Source organism: Pteropus medius, unplaced genomic scaffold, assembly GCF_902729225.1.
Source record: "Pteropus medius unplaced genomic scaffold, Ma_sr-lr_union100, whole genome shotgun sequence".
NCBI classification, from domain to species: domain Eukaryota; kingdom Metazoa; phylum Chordata; class Mammalia; order Chiroptera; family Pteropodidae; genus Pteropus; species Pteropus medius.
This window is the reverse complement of record NW_024344240.1, coordinates 25,861,742-25,883,872: the sequence shown is the minus strand read 5'-3', so window position 1 is coordinate 25,883,872 and position 22,131 is coordinate 25,861,742. Positions and strand designations below refer to the sequence as shown.

General features: G+C 47.1%; 1 protein-coding gene across 8 annotated transcripts in view; it reads left to right on the top strand.

Moving 5' to 3' along the window:
- MICAL3 (microtubule associated monooxygenase, calponin and LIM domain containing 3) overlaps positions 1–21,638 on the top strand; it is a 188,963-nt gene extending 167,325 nt beyond the window's left edge. For 7 of the 8 annotated variants that reach the window (XM_039869262.1, XM_039869260.1, XM_039869263.1 and 4 more), the window contains 4 exons: positions 3,196–3,246; positions 14,201–14,300; positions 14,436–14,509; positions 14,605–21,638. In XM_039869262.1, the coding sequence (XP_039725196.1) occupies positions 3,196–3,246; positions 14,201–14,300; positions 14,436–14,509; positions 14,605–14,789 (410 nt within the window). In that variant the 3' untranslated portion in view covers positions 14,790–21,638. The remainder of the gene's footprint in view (positions 1–3,195; positions 3,247–14,200; positions 14,301–14,435; positions 14,510–14,604) is intronic. The other variant, XM_039869266.1, reaches the window with a different exon arrangement.
- The last annotated feature ends 493 nt before the right edge of the window (positions 21,639–22,131 follow it).

The window sequence follows — 22,131 nt, the reverse complement described above, 5'->3', positions numbered from 1 at the left end:
TGATGCTGGACTTACTGCTTGAAGCCTGGGCCACCAAATAAAATGCAAAAACGTGAACCACTGAGTAGCCAGTAAGCCAGAAGCCTGAGATGTGCGACTACAAGGCAAGCACTGGCCCGTGTCAAGGAATGGAGATTCAAGTTCACCTAAAAATGGCCCTAGCTTCCAAGTGAAGCTGTGATGTCTCTGCCATCCTCGTTTTTGCTCCCTGCCCTGCATGCTCTAACTTGGCCTCCTCTATTAAGCTTGAGCCCCTGGAGGGAGTTGGCTCAAACCTACAAGAGACGCCATGCATCAGCTATAAGCGACTCACAGGGCCTGCCCTTGCTGCTTTCTCTTGCAGAAGATATCAGCAGGGAGCCCTGGGCCCGTCATTCCTTCTGCCCTTCCCTGCAAATTACTCCTCTCAAGCTGGAAAGTGAGAGGTAGATCTCTCAACAGATAAGTCAGACTAGCTCAACAGGCAAGCACACCTACGTTTTATAGTTAGCATTAAGTCCTCATGGAAGACGTTCTGCCTCCCTGCTCACAGGTTCTGAGGTTTGGGTGGGCCACCCCAGGGTTGATGGTTTCCATAATGCACTCACATACCTGTTGGTTGCCCTGCAGTTTGAGTCTGCGACAGAGTTTCAGTATCTCTACAACAGGCTACTGGCTGGCGAGGGGTCAGAGAAAATATACCACTGAAGACTGGCATAAGATTTTGCCAAAATTTCCTTCTAGTTGTTGAGATAATTATCGTTTCATAAACATATACAACCATCTAAGTCAGTGGTTTTCAAACTTGTTTCTTAGCATCAGCACCCTTTTTACAAACCAAATTATAAGTCCAAGTTTAAATAAAACATAATTACTCTAAAACGTTAATAAACACAAATTTGAAAATACAGGTTATAGGAGAGGTCAGCCTCAGCCTCCAGCTGATGCCTAGGACACAGTGTAGAGAACACCCTGCTACACAGAGGTAGCTGCTGTAACAGCTCACCTGGAGATCTCAGGATATATACAGTTTAAATGATCTAGGTGCTTGATGCTTGGAGCAGTAGGGATTGTTTTTACAATTGAATCACTACCAAATCTAACAGTTCATATTCCTTATAAAGAGTATATCTCAGAGTTTGGGAATAGAAGCTCCCAAACACTCAGCGAACACAAAAACCAACTATGCTATGATATCTTGACATGCATGTTACTCACTTAGAGGACCTCACTGTGACAGGAGCTGCTTGAGAAGCTGGGTCTCACTGAGCAGTAGTGCTCCTGGGATGCTCCCCTGTACTTTTGTACATGAGCACTCAACTTACAGGCCAGAATTTAAATAAACAAATGAATGTCCTTTTACTGGGAGTGAAGATCTTGCACACAGAGGGCTTAAGAAACTTGGTCCTGAGGGCTTCACAAAAGCCAGCTTATCTGATAGCACGAATTAATGTGTTGATGGGCTTCAGTGGGTTAAAAGTTGGCATATCAAACATTTGAACATGGAGTGTCTAAAGGAGTTCACCGTGTTTGTGAATCAGGTATTTGGGAGACCCCCCAGAACAGCACTTGAAGAACCCTAGGGTTCCACAGAACAGTTCGAAAACCACTGTCCTAGTCCATACTCTTCTAAGCAAGGCTTTACCAGAACACCTCTATCCAAATACAAATCCATCCCATTTTTAAAGACAGGCTTTGGTAGCTCCATTGGGAGACTTCCCCAAGATACATTTGGGAAATTCTCAGAATATGGTAGCCCCTACCATACAACTTTGTTTCCAAATATACTATTTTCCTTTTCTTATTTTAAGCACATCACTTAAAAGGCTCGCCTTTGTCAGAAGTCCCAGTGACCCTGTTCCTGTTTGGCAGAGATCATCTCTGAGGCCAGTCTGTGCACACTGGCTGCTCCTTTCTCTCCTGCTTCAGCGTTCCTTTCCTCTTATTAGTCTGGTTGCTCCTGGCTAATCTTAGTTGAGCATGAGAGTCTGGAGTCTTCCAGCAATGCTAGCCAGCCCTTTCCCTTTTTGAGATTTGATATGGACCTGCCATCCCATTGGTCTCAACTTGTCTGAGGCTCGTGAGTATCCAGACCACAAGGGTTAGCGTCAGAACCTTCGAGCTGAGGGCAAGACTGAGATTTACATGATTCCTGGTCTGGAGCACACGGGAAGCCCAATTTGTTTCTAGAACCTTGATTCAAACTTAAACCACTGGGTCAGCCTTGAGCATGAGTTGAAAAACCATTCCAGGATTGCATTCTACTTTTTGGGATGTCCATTCTTGAAGGGGAAAGGCTGGTGGGGAACAAAAGGCTGCCAGGGTCAGCATTTACATTGTGATTGTGGAGGAAAAGGAGAGAACTAGCAGCTGTTTGTTGCGCTCTGAGTTTATTTGCGATTCTGAGAGGATGAAGACTACCTGCCCAAGCCCAGCCCTTTGGCAGGGCTCAGTCTCTGCATCTCAGGCATGTGAAGAATATAACATCCTCGCTGGACAGCCACGCAGAACTAAAAAAGCTAGGAGTACCAGTGGCCAGCACACCTCCAAGAGCTTTCAGGCAAATAGTTACAGCTCATTTGCTGCTTTTAAAGAGAAGGCTGGCCGAATTTGGGGGCCCGACCTCAGAAGAAAGAGGATCTCCTTCATCTCAAACCCATCCAGCAAAAGTGGTTCTGCAAGGAGTTTGATACATTCACCAGTGGGGTCACATGTGTGAATTCTTGGGAGAGCTCTGACTGCCTTAAAAGCTAAGGATTGGTGTCCTTGCAGAGCTTTTTTAGGATGTTTACATCTTGCCTTTAGCCCCTCAGCCTAGAGCTTCTAATATTCCATAACTGAGGAAATAAGTAGCCCATGAATTTTTTAAATCTTAGATGAGGTTGAGTCCCAGCAGGGCCAAGATTCCCAGAAAAGCCAAAGCCTATGGACCATGCTGATCAGAGAGATAAACAGGAATCACACTGTTATTGGCTATTAACTGTCACCTGTGGTTTAGTGAACTCCCCCCTCCCACCACCAGGAAGTATACAGCTCAGCATGTGTGTACACATAATGTACTTACAGAGAGATGCATGCTTTCCAGCTGTTTTTCTTTGCTCTCTTGCTATATTTCTGTGTGTTTCATATGCTTCATGTCATTGATTGCTTTGGGTATGGGGGGACAGGAGGGTTATCTGATCCAGTAACTCTCTCTTCACCAATTCCTTGTTGTAGACTATTGGGGAGAGTCTTATTACAGTGACCTCATCGACTTGCATCTGGGTGGTATGTATAGCAGCATCTGTTGCTGACACTAACCCTGCTGACATCCTTTTCTGACCCGCTCTCCCCAGTCCCTGCTCATAAACAACAACAAGAAATCAACCCGGTAACCAAATGGCAAAAGCACAGGCCCTTTTCCAGCTCATAATGGAGCAGCATGCTGGGTCCTCCCCACTGCCATATATACTCTGGAGAAGATTTGAAATAGCTTCTGCTGCCCAGGGTTATCATAATGTTTCATAACAAAAGTTCACCTACCCCAACCCATCAACCTCGTATCTGCATCCTAGTTTTTCTAATATCATCTGGTGATTTGACAATAGCAGTACACACAGGTACTCACATGCACTCATACTCGCATACACACACACAAGCATTCATGTACATGTGAACACATGCACATGCAGCATGGATTTACACACATACTCCAACATGACCTCTGCCCTGGATCTCATCCCTCACAACTTGTAGGTGTCACATCCACGAAGGAGCTCACTGCCAACCACACTTAAGAACCAAACATGTAAAGAACTCAGCCTCGACCATTTTCATTTTCATCGGGGTGTGCTCATGTTTCCCCAAGAGATCCAAGTGCATGGGAAGATGCCACTTGTGATTTCTGCCCAAATTCACCAAGCTTGAGGCTATGATGACAGATGCCTATAGTAATGTCCCTCCCTCCTTGCTCTGGCCTGAGACTTACTTTGCAGTTCTTTTCAATGAAGACAGGAAAAGTCTAAGGCAGTGGTTCTCAAAGTGTGGTCCCTGCACGGCCAGTATCAGCATCATGACCTGGGAGCTTGTTAGAAATGCGGATTGGCAAGCCCCAGTGCAGACCTGCTGAATCGGAAACTCTGGTTACCCATGTTTTAACAAACTTTCTAAATGATTCATATGCCCTCTGAAGTAGGGGGACCTTAAATGAATTCAATATATTTGATGTCTTGCTGTATGAAGCTCACCACTTGTATTAGATTGGAGAAATAACTAATCCGTGAGCCATAATTCTAGACTTTGGGCAGTTTTTCTCCTGGGAAGCTGCCTTTTTCTCAAGAAGAGTGCCAAATAGCTGCTCCTGAGGTTAACCAGGGGAGACTCTGGCACATTCTTGGAGTTTCTGCATCCTTGGTTGGGCAGTCTGGCCTCTTCATTTCCCCTTGCCTAGAAGTGGTCTTAAAACAGAAGAGCTGGCAAAGATCCTTCTCTCTCATTTTTCCCATAACCCCATCCTTTTAAGTCACTTTTTGGCCCTTTCATTTAGAATCCAAAGGCATAATTCTGTGATTCCTACTATGAGACAGTGCCATTTTCTTAGCCTCTACCAGTAAAGAGGCTGGCTCTTAGCCTCATTGGGTGGGTTGGGTTGTCACTGGTCTCTCCCTGCTCTCTGTTCTCCAACCCATGGTCCCATGGATTCTCACCCTCCACAGAGTCCTTCAGTGCCCCCAGAGCTTCTGGTGCATTCAGGGACTTCCACACTCATGGCCATTGATGCTGTAAAAGGGCTGATGCTTACATTCCAATTAATGGACCCTGTTCCTTGTTTAACGACCTTGACTCCGTTCCTGCCTCCTCCTAACACTCCCTGGGAAATATTTATCTCAATTCTAAATGAATCTCAATGTGTGAAAAAAGTTCATTTGGTTTTTATAAATCAAAATCTGGAAGGAACTGTCAAAACTCATTTCTTTATATTCCTTCTTCCCTCTCAATTCAAGATTACCACACTGATTACCTCATGTGTCTAATTTTATTTTCTTTACCCCCATTGCTTGAATGAAAAAGTGTAGTTGGCTGTTTTCATTTCTGTGTCCCTGGACTCCAGCCACTAGCCTTTTGGATTTAGAATCCTAACAAATTCCAGGGGAAAGTGAAAAAAATACAAAAAAGGAACTCAGGGTGTCTTCTGAATTATAAAATACCCCACCATCAGATACCTTATAACCCTGCTACTTGGTTCTCATCAACTCATCACTTCTTTTTCAGCTCATTATGATTTCTGTGTAAAATTTAGACTTCTCTTGTGGGTCCTGCTCACCACATAGAGCCTGCTACTGCCCTACCAATGAAGCATGAGAGAAACGTTCATTCCAGATGGAGTCACTGTGTGCCCCAGGCGGAGAGCAAGGGTCCTCCAGCCTTGTTTATGTCAAGCTCCTGGAGGAAAATTTAGGTGCTAGTATTAGGTCCCTAATACAGTTTCTGCTGATGTTTCATTCTTGGAGCACTTGGTAGTATTATTTGGGGGAGAAGTTATCCTTTTGAAGCCTGAAACGTAGAAGCCGATTGCTTCTCTATTCTGGCATCCTCAAAAGGCCACACAGAAACCCCATTCATTGCTAGGCCCATCTTATTTCTCATATGGGTAAAACAAAGCTCCAGGCAGCATTCAGGTTCTGCCTGTCACTCTATATTGTATCAATCGGGTCTTATGGTGGCTCTCAGCTAACCGTATAAAGGCTCCAAATCTATATTAAAAGTCTCTTTGAGCCACAGAGTATATAGAATAAATATCTTATCTTCCAGAGCTAAACCTCATGATTTTAAAAGAAGCCACTAAAAGAACACAGAATGATCCTTGGGCCAGAGAGGAAGGGTCCCTAAGTGAACTCACTCCCCTTTCCTTTTCTTCCTCAGGACACTAAGCAGTTTTCCTACCCTGCCCAGTCACCACATTTTGTAACACTAGAACAGATAGATGACTGGAAATCTTTAGATAAAAGCCATGTCTCTTCTGAATAACTTTCGATTAAAAATATATATACCTAATTTCTAGTTTTCAAAGACCTCACCTCTTGATTTGTCTCAAAGGGAAATTGAAAGAACATGAATGCTTTAGAAATGTAACGTAAAGGACTGGAAAGTGGTCTTTCATTGCTGCTGGTGAGTTGGGATAGGCACAGGGGGGCCTACCCCAAGCCTGCTCACTTCCCCTCCCTTCTGGGTCTGTTTGCTTCCTTTAATTTGATGTTGGTAGATTTTGGCTTGTCTGTTTGACCTGGCTCTGTTTTTGCTTAGGAACTTTAAAATGCTTGAGATTTCCCAGTATTCTTCAGTGTGCATGTATGTATGCATGTGAATGTACGTACATGTGTGTAAGTGCGTGTGTGTGTGTTGGATCGCAATTATTACGTGCTGTTTTTTTTTCTTTTTTTGGCCTTCATTCCCCCATCCCCCACATCTCCCAACCCCACCCCATACACATACAATCTAGACATCCATTCTGCACTAAGTTTTATAAGACAAGGCATCTCCCAGCCCGGTCATGTATGTAGACTGCACCTGCCGGACTACAAACTTTCCACTCTATCATGATGCCACCTTACCAGTCTGTAGCCAGCTTGACTCCCTGGTAGGACTACAGTGTTTCTCATTGCCCCTGGTGTTGGGACTGAGCACTTAGCTCTTGCAGTGCAGAGGCTACCTCATGTCAGGGTCATGGTGTTGGTACTGAGCAAATAGGTTTCCTGGGTTGAGGAGTCAGAGCAGTTGAATATAATCTTAGTCAACAAAACATTTGGTCAATCTTCCTTTGCTTTGGGTCATGTAACCTGAAGAACTTGGAAAAGAAAATCAGTGAAAGCCCCATTCTTATATACTTATACTTTCTGTAAATTTAATCTGTTAGATTGAGCTTTGGTGTGAAAGATAATGTCCCTGATGTTTCTTAGGAAAAGAAGAACAAAATTTTGGTAGCAACTGTAGCACGAATTAGATAAAAAGCTATTGTTTAAACACTGGTTCAGTTATCGGTAAATATAGTAGCATTCTTCCAGAAACAAGTGTGAGAAATGGGAGTCTACCCAGAGCTCCTGTAGCAGGAATGTGGAATCTCAGAATGCAACTGAGAAGTAAGCTTGCCTCTTTCCTACCTATAACACCTTGGAGCTTGTTGTTCAGAAGCCGAAAGGAAGCCAAAATCAAAAAGAATCTCTTATGCAGGATTTTCTGAAAGTATAGCTGGAAGGGAAGTAATCTAACCCTGGAGCACTTTACAAACTTTTGTGCATAAAACAACTGTGGTATATTATAAGGAAAGGTGTGGGGAGGGCAATTTTAAGCCTGTAAAAGGATGATATTGTATGATGTATGTGAGCCGATTATTTGGAATTCTGTATTTTCATGTGGAAATGCACTTTATAAGTGGTGGCTCAGTTCATAAACCTGTTTTTCTCAAAATATCTCTAGTGTACAGTGTGAGGCTATGACATTCTGGGTCATACCAGTGTTTCAATGGGGAAATGCAGCATTCCTGGCTGGGACTTCTGCAACCTAGATCTCTCCCTAGGAGGCCACTTCCCATGCTGCACCAGGCACAGCTGTGAAGCCTGTTGTGATGGCTCCTTAGTCCAACAAGGAGAACTAGGAGCCTTACAGTGTGGAGAGACAGGTGCCCAGGATAAGGCACATCCCCACAACTGCTGCTTAGCTCCAGACCAGCTCTCTGGTCAACCACTTTCCTTTTGTTCAGTAATCCTTGAGACTGACCCACCAACTTGCTTTCCTCCTGTGGTTGCTTTCTTCTGTTGCTTCCCAATTAAAATAATTTTCATGCTTTGTCTCTTAAGGAAAACAGGGCTGATGCATAACTAACACAGTGCCTGGTACGTGAGAGGTACTCAAACATTTCTTGTATAATTTATTAGTCCTTAAAATATGTCCATTATCCTTATAAGGTATTTTGATTTTTTTCTGTATCACCAATATAGAAGTTAATGGATTAAATATAACCAGGCAGAACTGAATGATTGAATTGGAGATGCAGAGCCTCAAGCCGACTCCCCTCCCAGCTCATGTTGTCTGTGGTGTACATTGGCCTGTGAGTGGAGCTAGGCCTTTGTCCTGGCCCCTCCAGCCTTTATAATCCCATCCTCACCTCTCCTTGTGAGAAAAGTACCAAACCCTTCTCTACCTTCCAATCTCAGGGCTAGGGGGCCTTGGGGTTTTGACTACCAAAAGGGCTGAAGATGGGTTTGTGTGCATTTCAGATGAACATCCAAACTCAGTCCTGAGGAGTCATTTTTTCCAGCTAGCCGAACATTTCATTCAGTTAGCTGACAGGGTGGGAGGGGAGGACGTAGTGCTTTGAGATGAAGTGTCTTGGGCAAAGCCTTTATGCAAAAGTCAGAGGAAGATGGAAATATAAAAAGGACAGGTATAGAGAAGGGAAAGGCATCGTAGGATTGTATGCTTCTCCCACCTGCCAACTGCTCTACAACCTGTTGGGTCTTGGACTGTCCTGGGCCACACAAGAGGCAGGGCTTGGAACAAGGTGTCCAAGCAGGTCAGAGACAAAGTGGTGGTGTGGAGTGCACTTCCAGCTTAGGAAGGCAAGACCACTATATCCTAAGCCAGGTCACTTACCCTCTCTGGTCCTCTACAGAAGACTGGAGGAAAGAGCGACAATGCCATCCTCCCAGGCCGGTAGTCTGAGTAGTGTCTGTGTGTGACTCCTCTGCTTCCAATAGCTACCTATTATTAGATTTGCCTAGAACCTTTGTTGGCACTTTAAAGAGGGCAAACTCTTGGTTCAGAATGGAAAAGGAAAGATCTAGGTTTTAGTCAGTCTGTGCCACATTTAACTTCTTTGAGCCTTAGATCCTTCATTTAAAAATAGAGATGCTAATGCCCATCCAGGTTGCCACCCTGGGCTGATGTCTAGATCAAATGAAGTAATATATGTGAGAGTGTTTTGAAACTATGAAGTACTATCCATGCTTATTTCATGCATCACACTGGGATATGATGATACTTGCCTTACTATATAATAATATTCTGCTGCTTTTCAAAATTCAGTGACACACGTTACCTGCCCCCAGAGATCAAGGTGAGTGGGTGCTGAAGAGTTGCTGATGGTGGTCACATTTCAAAAGGAAGTGCTGCTTCAAAGGAAAAAAATTAGTTTGCTGCCAAGGTAAAAGGTGGAGCAGGTGAGCTTGCAGAATGTTGAGGGCAAACAGAGCAGTCAAGATGAGAGTGTAGACCTGTTGGTAAAAATCCTCTCACCAGAACCAAACCCTGGGGTCGCTCAGAAGTGACGACTGGAGCTCAGAGGGCACAGAGATGGTTCGAGGTGACAAACATGGTGGCCAGTACAAAGAGACAGAAACTGGGTACCCTAGTATTTAAAAAAAAAAGTTATTTTAAACTTCTATCTACCATGAACTTGAGCGCATCTTTGCCCTTAGAACTAGTGAACCAAATCCTCTATTTCTCACATCTCCAAAAAAGGCAAAGAAACGACACTCAAAATCATGCTTCTGTGCTTCCTCGCATGTTCGTTTCAGATTCGGGTCTAGGCGGACTCCCCTTGTTTGGTGTTTCCAGTCAGTCTCCCCTCCTCAGTTTCTTCTTTTTAAAACAATATTTGTTGGGGGTGTTTTTGGAGCATGCAGGAATGTCTGAAAAAGAAGACCATAACCACGCATTGTGTCAACTACCCAACTCCTTTCAAGGAGTAGCCCTTCTGGACATTGCACATCCTGCTTTCTGCCTCCTTATGAAAATGCTTTTTTTTTTTTTTTTTTTTTTTTATACTTGCTTTACTTGATGCCCCCTTTACTAATTTCACTTCCTAATTTCTGTTCTGAATATTCTGTTATCTCGTATTGTCATCTGTATTAGAAATGTATAGGATGTAGTCTACATAAAAGAAGCTAAAAGCTATATTTTGTGATATCCAGAAAGTAGAAACACATTTTTAAGTATACATGCAGGTATACTTCCTTATTTTGGGTATGCGTTGGTTGTGTATCATGTCACTGTGCCTTGCCAATGAACATGGACACTGTTTCATTCTGCAGCCCAATCTGTCTGGTGTAATGTCAGTGTCAGGAAGCAGCACACAGTACTGTTTAACGTCATTGTTCTTGGGATTTACCCAGGTGCTCCGAGCACCAACACAAAATCTACCCTTTGCAACAAAGAAGGTTGAATGCAGATCATCTACAAAGCAGTGTGTTTTTTAAGAAAGAAACCCTTCTCCCCTCCCCCACTGACTGTGAGCTGCTCACAGTCCATGTCTGTTGAGAACACTGGGTATAATCAGCATTTCACACACACACACGCATGCACATGCACACAGTCTCTGGCTTTAGTTTCGAAGTTTTATCCAATATCAGATTAACTGCACAAGCACTACGAAAACCACTGTGAGGAGCTTAAACGAAAGAGAATGTGGTGCCTTTTACTCAACTGCAAAGTACAAGGGCCTCTCAACCAATAGCTTGTCTATTTAGCCCTTCAGGTGACTAAAACGGGGTTACTTCTTACACCCTGTTCCAACTGTAAAACCACCGGGTCACCTTCCCACCCCCACCCTACAGTTCTTGAGGCGTTTCTGCCCCAGGGGCCTGGGGAGGGGCTCCTCGTCTCCTGTGTGTGCCCCTGTGGTTCTGTGATGGTCCCTGCTGAGCTCTTCTCCCTCTTCTTGAGTTTCTCTCTCTGCACACTGTCTTCTCTCAGTTGCCCCATCCATGACTTACTAGCACTGTTACTGTGAGGTTTTGGCATGTCCTGTCAACTCACCCCTTTTGGTCTTACAGTCCAAAGTGTGACAGCCTTACCCTAGCTGTGCAGATGGAAAGAGCAGAAGAAAAGGGGATGGTTGGCTCTCCCTGGCTTGTTGGGGGATAGCGAAACAGGCTGGTGGAAGTTGCTTCTGCGTGGACACGTTCTCCCAGCATGTCCTGGCTCAGAGTTCAAAGCACTGCAGATGTCAGAGCACTGGAATCCCATCACAAGATTGGGTGCTGCCTCCAAAGACTCAGAGCTGCTTTCTGTGGACATGGCAACCCAGCAGTCACAGACCCCTCCTTACTCCTTAGACATATCCAAGCTTTGTTTTACTGGGAGGGCATGTATCTATGAATATGAGTACAGGTTTCGTTAGTTGCCCAGGGTTATCACCTGCAAAATCTAGAAGCAGTTTTGGCTACATATCTAACAGTCTGTTACAGAGTTAGGCAGGCCTGTCCAGGGGCTTTGGGCATTTTTGAGAAGGGAACCCAAAACCCAAAAGGCCACTGTATGGTAATACCCAGTGTCACCGCCCTCCCAGTGGGGACTAGAAGAAGGAGGAACAGCCCCTTACCTGTGAGCGGCCTGCCATCAGGAAGGGAACGTGTGCATGTACATTCCTTTTTTAAGCCCTATGCCCACATCAGGGACTGCCACCCATGCCTGGGTCTGCTCTTGTTCAGTTTCCGTGCTGAAAAAAGGACTTAATTCATTTGTAGACTTTGTTTCCCTTGTTTCTGCTTTTCCATTTCTTGTATTTTTTTCTTTTCCTCCTGTTCCTTTCTCACTTTTTATGCTTTTTGTCCTCTGCTTGTTTTTTATTTCACCTTCTCCCTGTTCCTCTCCACTTCCAAACTCCTCCTCCTCCTCCTCTTCCTCTTCCTTTTTGTCTTTCTCCGTCTCCTCCTCCTCCTCCTCTTCTTTGTTTGGTCCTTTTTGAAGTTGAGCCCAGTGGCGGGACTCCACGGCGTAGACCTCTCTCCTTCTGCCCTTGCTGTGTCCAGGAAGGTAACGTAACTCCCCATCTCATCCCCACTGCCTCTCAGGGCTGTAGCAACGCCAGTTAAACAGGGACCTACACCCAACTGTTTCTCTTTCTTTCTCTGACACTTGATAGCCCTATTACAAAACTCCATGAGTATGTGGCAGTTTCTTAAAAGGAACAGTATCCCTTTGACTGTCTCAGGGGAGGACTGGGGTCCGGAGTGAAACCAGAGGGCCTCCAGGGCAGGCCTTCCAGGCCGTAGCCAAGCATCCCACGATATTGCACCACCATTCATGGTTGGGCCTTTCAGTCTCAAATCCAGCAGATAGAGGGGCCAGGTTCACAGGTGAGGAACCTCCCACCTGTGCAGCAATGATTTGTGTTGGTGGAGTCGAGGAATACTGTCCTTACAAAGACTGGTCTACACAAATGCCTCTTGAGTTCTTTTCCAAAACAATCACTAAAAGCAAACTTCTCTACCCTGTGTCTTGCTGAGTGTGTGTGTGTGTGTGTGTGTGTGTGTGTGTGTGTGTGTGTGTTTAAGTTTGTCTGATTTGAAGTCTGTTGCAGTGATGAGATTGTCATTGAAAAGGCATGTGGGAAGGGGAAGGGGAAGTGTGGTCATGACTAACCCTTGCTAACCTATTCCTCTGCTCTCCATGGCGCTCACATTTGACTTTCACCCTCCCCACCATATACCTTTGCTCATCGGCTGTGAACAATCTGCCATAGCTCATGAGTGGTGTTTGGATGTCTCCCCATGGAATTTTGGGGAGGTGGGAAGGAGGGAGAGACTTCCCAGTGTATTCATGGCTTGCCACACTGGGCAGCTTGCATGCCTCAGGGCTCCATCTTCCATGGCCATGTGGGCACACTGTGCAGAGATGCTCAGAAAGGAATGCATGGAACTGAGCTGTAGGCTGCTTTAAAGCCAAAGAACCAAGTCTATTGGGTTGGGTAAGGAGAGCTTTAGTCCCCAGACACTCCAGCATGCCCTCCACAGTCACAGGCTTGACCAGTCAGGAGGGAGCTTCCATCCTTCGGACTCAGGCACAGGCCTTCACCTTGGGAGCACAGCTGCATCTGCACTGGGGCACAGTGCATACGCTAACCCCTATTTATATGAACAGGATTCATTTCTGCCTCTCCAGAGTGTGGCTCCATTGAAAGACTAACTGGCTTGGGCCTCATATGTCAAGCAAACCACATTGCAGAAAGAATTGTCTTTGAACAGTGTGGCAAGGAAGTCAGGTGGTAAGAATGTAGGAGTAAGTGAAGGAACTTGATAAATGAGCCGTCCCACCTGAGAGTGTACTCCCTATGTTTCTGGGTTTGGTCTTTACTGGGATAGAACATCCAGCCAAGTAACTCATAAAATGGAAAGCACTTTGAAGGATTTTCCAGTCCAATGCCTCTTCACCGGGGCCCTGTGGATGGACTTCAGGCAGCCATGAACACCCTGAAGTTCTATATGAAATTGTTAGATGTATATACAAGCATTTTTCTAGGAAGACAGTCTCTAGCTTTCCTGAGTCTCAAAATGGTTTGTAACCCAAAAATATTGAAGAACCACTGACAGTCTGTCTTTTGCATTCAGGCAGGATCACGCGGTGGCCAAGAGCTTTGTGCTCCAAGAACAAGGTGTTTGTTCCCTCGGGTGGTGTGATTCCTTGGAAAGTTCTCTCTTCCAGCCTCCTTCTGCAGTTAAGCCCAGCAGGGTCAGGCTGCACCAGATGGAGGTTTAATATCAGTCATGCATTGGTGCAGGGCAACTTGAGTGAGCAGGCAGGCACCAGCCCTGGAAGCTGCTGCTGGGATTAGATCAGAGCCAGGAGTGGCCGCCTCACTTAGTCTCTAGGGTCTGCTGGTGTTTCTCTGCCCTTGGTGAGAAACCTGATAGCTGTCTTGAGATGTGCTACGTATTCCATGCAGGATCCGTTGCGAGAGTGGTTTGGTCAGATAAAAGAATAATGAGGTGTAGTACCGGAGGCCCAGGGCAGGCAGTGCCTGGAAGGAGCTGAGTTAGTGAGTGACTTAAAAGGGGGCGAAGAATGGCATATAAATTCCTTAGGCTGGTTTCCTCAAAGCAGACCTAGTTCATAGCAAGTACCAAAGAAATATTAAGTGAATGAAAGAAAACAGGAAGGCAAAGCACTTAAAACATACCAAAAGAGAACCATTGAGGAGAGCTCCAAACAAGCGATGACCAGGTTACTGAAGGGTGAGGGCCAGGCCTGGGAAGGACAAATGGAAATGCAGGGTCCATTAGGCCCTGGGGGTTGGCGGGGGGTGGCACCCCCTCCACAGCTGCAGGCAAACTCTGGACCTGGCTTGGGAGCGTTCCGGCAGCATCTTGCTCGGCTCTCTTTGCACATTTGCCCCAGTGTGATGACTCCTGCTGGATGGGTAGACAGCAGACCCTCCATGCACGTAACATGCCCTCTCTTTTGGCAGGCATGGGCAAGAAGGACGACCCCAAGCTGATGCAGGAGTGGTTCAAGCTGGTGCAAGAGAAAAATGCCATGGTGCGCTACGAGTCGGAGCTGATGATTTTGTGAGTGGCTTTAGGTTGGGACCCAGCTAAAGGGGAACGTGAGTTCAGTGCCTGTCACAGCAGGAACACAGCCTGCTAATTTAGTAGATGAGTTACTGTGGTCCCCAGATCACTGTTGCTTGTCTCCCTCCCCAGCGCCCGGGAGCTGGAACTGGAAGACCGGCAGAGCCGACTGCAGCAGGAACTCCGGGAGCGGATGGCGGTGGAAGGTAAGAGGGGGAACGGGTGAGCTGCACACGGGAAGGCTGGGTGCGGGCCTGCTGCTTCCGGCCCTACAGACCTAATGTCTTCGGTTACCACCCAGATCACCTGAAGACCGAAGAGGAGCTATCAGAGGAGAAGAAGATCCTGAACGAGATGCTGGAGGTGGTGGAGCAGAGAGACGCCCTCGTGGCCCTGCTCGAGGAGCAGCGGCTCCGGGAAAAAGAGGAGGACAAGGACTTGGAGGCTGTCATGCTATCAAAAGGCTTCAGCCTGAACTGGTCCTGAGTGCTTATCCACGCTCTGGTTGGCTGGTCTGTGGTATCTGCCTGACCTGGGTGGGCTCTCCCAGACTACCCGGATTCAAGATCTGAGAAGGGCCGCACCTCCTGGGAGTTCACACTCACGTGTCCACGTGCCTCTTGAAGAGCGGGTCAAGTTCTGTTGTGGGGAACACTCCCCTCACCCCGAAGATGATTATCTGAGGTGGCTCTGCCTCCTCGAAGAGACCCATCCTGACCTCCTGCTCCGGGGAGAGGTCATGGAGTGTAGACCCATAATGTGGGGAAAAGAAAGCCCTGCACGTTCCCCACAGTGGTGACTGGCACTCCTTCTTGCACAGGAATATTTAGTAAGAGAAGGAAACTGCTCACCCCTGTCAGAACCATAGCCATCAGAGTGTACCCCACAGAGAGAAAGGGGCACCTGTCTTCATGCTTCCTGAAGCACCACCAAAGAAATGAAGGAGACAGCCCAGGAAAGCCACATGTGTATCGAGACCAGGAGAGCGACCACGGCCAATCAGGGTGACACCTACCCCAGCATCACAGGGAAGCCGAGGGGGGCCAGCTCCTGAGTTCGTTATGCAAGTGAGTAAGGAGGATCCAGGAGGGGTCTGCTCCCCGGCCCCACACCACACACTGCATCCCAAGTGGCCAAATGCCCCAGGTCTCTCTATGACTAGCCTAAAGCCTGTGGATTGCTGCATTTTGCTTTTAATTCACAACCATTTTAACACTGGAAAATACTGATTTTGGGGAACGAGTGAGGCTCAGAATTTGACAAACAGGCGTTGTCACTGTTCGGCACTTCACGTCAGGGCCAGAGTTATCCTCCTTGGTGTTTTTCCTGCGTTTGCACATTGAAATGAAGCTGACAACCTGGCAAGACACTCAGTGCTTTGGACCCTTTTTTGTCAATTAACTTATTTTTTTAATACTTGAAAAGAAGCAACTTCATTTTTATATCTTTACTAGAGACACTGATCACCTGGCACCTGGTGTGGGAGTGAAAGAGGTGTCCCATCCCAACCTGACTGAACATTTGTTACATCCATCTATTTATTAGCCTTCTTCATAGTGTTACTGACCCAGCTGGCATCAGGGAGCAGCTGAGGCCCTCGTGGGGGCCCCTGCTCACAGCTCTTCTGTCCCCTCCTGTACTTTGTGTCCAACTTCTCCTCCTCCACCTGGCATCCTGTCCTCACTCTGACACCAAACTTTATGTCTACGCCACCCACTTGTCAAGGAGACATTTCAGCACTATTTGAAGCCAGACCAGCAGGCACAGATGCCACTCATCTCCCTGTGGTGGGAGTACTGGCTCTGCAGAACCCATTTTGTCCCTTAGTTTTGGTGCCAGGGTTTCACCTTCCACGATACATTTATTAAAGAAAGTTGGGGTATAGTCCTCTTCCAGACTGGCTGAGACAGTGCATGGTGGGACCCTGTAATCCATCTTGCTGATGAGGATTCCCTCAGCCCATCCTGAGCTCCAACCAGATAGAAGTGTATGTGGTACAACAGGTATTGGGGTTTAGGTTGGTCTCTCACAAACGTAATAGCTTCAGCCCAAACCTCCCCAGTATCCAGATGTTCATGGAGAGACAAGGGAGGATAAGCATCATGTACCCAGCTCCTTGAGCCAAACTCTGCTCCTTTCTCATGATTCGGCCAGAGGCTGGCTGTACACAGCGCACAGAGCCACTGTCTGAGGAAACCTGGTCGGGCAGCACCTGACCAGCCACGGAGTGAGTGCACAGTCAGCCCAGGGAGGAGACCTGCCAGTGCCAGGCCACTCCGGGAGGGTTCTCAAGCCAGCTGCTGTGGAGAGGGGCCTGTGTAGCGAGAACAGAGGCCTGGCAACTCTCAAGGCCATCTGAGGGCAAGAGAGATCAGGTGTCCACACTGACCTTGGATCTTCCATGGGGAACCACACCGTGCCTCAACTTGAACATTCATTCTCACTACAAAGGAGCAAAGAGCTATTCTTCACTTTGTCTAAAAGCTGCCATCCCCCTCCTCTGAAAATCGAGGAGGCATGCTGCTAGCAGCCACCACAGTTCTGACTCCATTTCATGTTTACTGATGAGGCAGGTAGGGTCTCTGTTTTTTCTCTTTTCTTAAAAGGGGGAGGGGAGGGTGTCATAGATTCCATCTTTAAACTGCAGCCTTCCAATAAAATTGGACTTCAGACAGGACCTTCATCGCCTTTGTGGCCCTTTCCCTCACCCTCCACCTCTCGAAGACCACTATGCCTGGCCAACCCCCGGGAGGACTGCCTCCATTCCTTGTAGCTCCCTGCTAACCCCAGAACAAGGAAGCAGTTTATGAAGTGGTTGGGAAGGGCTGCGGCCATAGCATAGCGATCCTCTCTAAGTGGCCTAATGTAGCAGGAGCAGCAGATGTTACTGTCTGCCCCTTGCCGCCGGCCAGTACTGCATCGCTCCAAAGCACACACTGCTGCCTTCCGTTACTAGAAAGAGGGCTGAAGACTTTGCAGAGAAGCTTTAAAAATCCACGAGCCTGTAAAATGTTTCCCCGCTCTCCACATCTAAGTGTTAAGATTTCAGGTTCTGGTAGAGCACTCTTTTAAAAAGCTCCCATTTTATAACCACTAGTTCGCAGTTTATTTACTACCCTGTGACATGCTGCATGAAATGTTTTCCAACTCTGGAAATGCATGCAGCTCCAAGCAGGCTTTCTTCTTGTGAGTTAAGTTCCCTTGAAGGTAGAAGGAGGAGGATGTATATTTATCTGAAATGCCAGAGGTCGGTGAGCCAAACACAAAGCCAACACAGTGGGCAACCAGGCTCAGCACCACCTAGGGCAGTGGCAGGCACCCCAGCCCCTGAGTCTGAGTCATCAGTGGGGGACTGGCCAGTAGCACTGTGGGGTCCTCACCCTGCCCATATGGCATCTTTGGGCCTTTGCCCCCAGGCCTTTGACCAGCAATGATAGATTATTCTTTACCTTTTCTAAAGAGAAGAAATTTTTCAGTGGAGCAAGAAGTGGAGAGAATTTAAAGAAAGAAATTTCAAAGGTTAGGCAGCAACCAAGCTACAAAGAAGAATGGGCCACTTTATGCACAATAAAAGTTTCAAAAGAAATACAGACTGTATTTCTTAAGCCATTGTACTGGACTTGGCAGTGAGCCTGGATACATTTCCACATTCTACCACCAGCCCTTTTCAAGTAGGTGATGTCCATGCTGTGTCTAGTGTGTGTATGGTTGTGTACAAAGTTGTTTACAGAAGACGTTATTTTTTTAAGTTTGTACTTTTTTTAGTTATCCATATTATCCTGGCTCAGCTATCAACTGTTATCGCTTGAGAAAATGTATGAAGTAACCCTGTGTGGTAAGAAGCTGCTCTTCAAAACCAAACCCCAGTACACCCCCTTGAAGAGAAGCAAGTTCTAGAGATTCTCCAAGCTGTAATGACCCTGCGTCCTGGCGACCTTCCTGGCAACTGCTGCTCCCAGGCCTGCCTGGGCTCTAGCCTTTGACACAGCTGACCTGGGATCCTGCAGCCTCTAGGCCTGATGGTTGAGAGATATCGATGTCCCCAACTACATTTGGTGCATTGGGTCTTGGAGAGAGCTGACGTCACCCTTCTTCAGACTGGAAACATCACCAAGAGACTGAAGGGAATAATCCTGGCTGACTCTTCTCTCTTTACTACAAGAAGCCTCCAGGGCTGTTTTTCCAAATGGAGGCAGCCCAGCTCTGTCCCCCTCCCTTGGTCTGCTGCCCCATCAGAAGCGTAGTGGACTTCATCATGACCCACAGAGCTAATCCCAAAGGCGTGATGCTTCCCTTTGTAGCAGTAATGAGAGGGAGAAAACAGCAACAGATGGATAGAGGGGAGCCTTGTCCAGCCTCTTGCCAGCTATTCCAGAAGGAAGAAAAGGGCCTAGCTGATGCAAATGTACACATCTTAGGGACAGTAGAGCCAGCTGGAGTGAATATACTGTGACTCTAGATTCCTAAAAGGAAAGATGGATTGTGACACATGCCTGCTGGGAAAGAAGAGGAGTTTGGAAGTCACCTGTGCTGGTCACCTTTTGTTCCTCAGAAGGGCTCACTTTGATTAGAGCTGGAAACAGGCAGGACTTGGCTTCAGTGCACAACAACCCCAAGTGGCAGGAATGATGATTGTTATATTAGGCAACCAGGAAGGAAGGCTGCTGGAGCCCCAGGGAATACACATCAGAAGCACATGTTTCCTTTCTTTCCAAGAAGCCACCATGTCTGATGGCTTAGAAATCCCTCCTGAACCCTGCCTGAATCCTCATGGTTCCTTCTTAGGAATCAGTGAAAAATGGTAAAGGGAGAGAATGTGCCATTTTATGACACTTTATGAGCTGGCAAGACAGTCCCACTTAAGGAGAGCTCTCCTCCTCCTCGTTACCTGCTGTGAAGAACCTCCCCACTGCAATACTCAGTGAGGAGGGTAAAAACCATCCCCTTATGTGGGCTATGTCCCATCAAAACACCAGCCCAGGGGACAAGAGCCGCCCCTTGCCACACCAAATCAAGGAGCCTGTTAGACTAGGCACCCAGGGTCACAAGCCCTCCAGTGACGCTCCCAGACAGCCTGTTGCTGCTAAACACTCAGGTTGTATTTTGTGACAGCCCCACTCCTTGTATCCTGTGCCCTGAGGTCTTGCAGCTAGGGCCTAAACAGGGAAGCTGGAATCCCAGATTTTGTGAGTAGGCCACATGTGCTGGCCGCCTCTGCCTGAGAAGCAACATGTTACCAGGACAGAAATGGAAGGGGAGACAGCATCCTATGCACACGTGTTTACACACACTCCTTTTCACCTCCAGCATGTCTTTTCTGAACCAGAGTGGACATCTAGTTCTAAAGTAGGCTGGATTTCAGCCTTTAGCCCCAGGTAGGACCAGCTGTGATGGGGTGGCCCAGGCCTCAGCTAGGCAGGACTCGAGCTGAGGATCTTCCTGCAATGGCACCCAGCCTGGGGCCTGGAAGGCTGGAGCTCTTTCGAAAGGTCTTCAAAGTGGGCAGGCAGAGCATCCCCTAGGCCCGGGAGAAGGGTCTTTTGTAGTGCCCAGTGTGAGAGTAGGGCTGCCTCACGCAGCTCTTATGATACGAGGACAAGGTTGCTGCTGTCTGACCACACATGAAAGGGCAGCAGGGGTGTGAGTGTGCTGAGATCAAGGTCAGCATTCAAACGCGAACTTGTCCATGCCTCTTTCCGACTTCAGACATAGCCTTAGGCACATCACTTTACTGGTCAGGACCGCCCGCTGTCTCACCTGGGGCTGGTAATCAACCAGGATCGTGGGAAGGCAGTGCATCGAAGGGTTTGAGATTCTTAAATCAGGGCCTGTGTAGACATACAGACATCTTTCATAATAACTAACATTCACCTTAAAGAAGGGTAAGAACCCAAGATGGGCTGAAGGAAGTTTCTCACAGTACCTCCAGGGGCTGGTTTCCAACTGCCCAAGGTCATCTCGGGTGTATCTGGTATGCCAACAGAGTTGGGCGTTTATTTTTAATTATTTTAAATGCTAGGCTGAATCCTCTCAGGAACATAACTTACTAGATACAGATCGCTATAGATGAGCAGTGTTCCCAGAACATTCAGATAGGCTGCCGCTGGGTGTGTACCTGAGGCTAGACAGTGCTGGGCTCTGTACTCAGTGCCTTAACTGGGAACAAACCAGCACTAGGCTCAAGGGGGCAGCCCAGAGCCACCAGGCACCTCCACCTTGAAGCAGCTCCACCAGACCTCTCCCAGCAGTGTCGCCAGGGGACAGGGCATGGGTCCCTGGTCCTCCAGAATCATTGTCAAGGATGTGGGGTTCATCCAAGTGAAAGTTAGGGTGTGTTCATTTTAGGATGCTGAGCAAGAGCCAGAAGAACCAGAGTTCACTCGCACATACCACAGGCCCTATCACAGCAAGTGATGAGAAAAGTGAGCATTTCTTGGGAGAGAAACCCTGATAAATATCTAAGGTTTGGCACTCTGGCCTTCAGGTTGTTGCGCTAAGAGTGTGATAGCCAAGTCTTTACTGTGGGTGAAAAGAAAAGACAAGAAGCACCTGACAGCCAATAGCTCCCTTTCCCCAGCTGCATTTTCTTTAACTATTTTTATAATGTTTTTAAAGAATTAAATACCGTTTTAAAAGTGTAACCAGGGCCAGCCTCTTGCTTGGTACCAGCCTCTTACTGGGACAAAATAACATTTCTAGCTGCAGTAATTACTGTTTTCAGTCTTTATTCTTAAAATCACCTGTAAAAATCCGAGTGGAGAGGCAGGAAGATTGGGTATGGAGGGCTGGGTGCCTGAGTCGAAACTGCTGAGCCTGAGTCAGATTGGTGCTTTACCCAGATTTGGGAACAAGCCAACAGTCAGCTCAAGGGGACACCCCTGTCTTTTCCATGCTGTGTCATCTGCAGCCCAGAAAAGGCACCAGAGCCTTACTCCTGAAGGGTGGCAGCCCCAGTGTCTCTTCAAACGAGCCACCTGAGAAAGGCCTCAGCCCCTGTTCCTGGAGGACACCAAAGCAGCCCGACGGCTCTTCCAAGTTCTCCTATGGGAAGATATTTTGAAGCATCAAGAAAGGCCAAGTTTTCTGGTAGAAGAGAATGCTCCTGTGCTGACTTTGCAGTAGTTTACATATAGGTATAAAATAAGTTTGTTTCTGTGTCTGTGAAGAGCCCTGCTGCTTCTGTTTATGACTTTTAGAGTCATTAGAGCAAAGGAAAGTGGGAAACAAATAGTACCTTTCTTCAGTTTGAGTGGTGGAGTACACACCATTTACCCTCCAGCTGTTTGCAATCTTCCTGTGGCCAACAGCCAAAATAAAGTCAGCCATTATTTTTTTTCTCCCGTGTGGAAGAGGGTCATTTTTCCCCCTCAGTAAGCAAATTCACACCCTCAGGGAGCTGGGATCTGCCCATAAAACCAAAGGCTCAAGGTAGCCTTTCTTCCTGGATGCTCCAGCACCAGCCCCCCGCCCCAGTTGGCCTCCAACAGAGTATGTTCCTGTGGGGTGGGAGAACTATGTTCCCCCTGCTCCAGGTCCATCATTTCTGTCCTCACTACCTTCTTTGTTTTGGTTGGAAGAGAGCAACTGCTATCTAGTAAGACCTCTTCTTCCTCTCCTTTCCTTAACGTTACTGCAGGCATACCTCAAAGATATTGCGAATTCAGTTCCAGACCACCACAATAAAGCGAGTATCACAAGCGAGTCGTAATCTTTTTGTTAGTGGAGGGGCTTCAGTTTGTAAGAAAACAAAATGCAACACCTGTGAAGCGCAATAAAGCAAGGCGCAATAAAACGAGGTATGCTTGTGTATATCTTGAAGTAAAAGGGC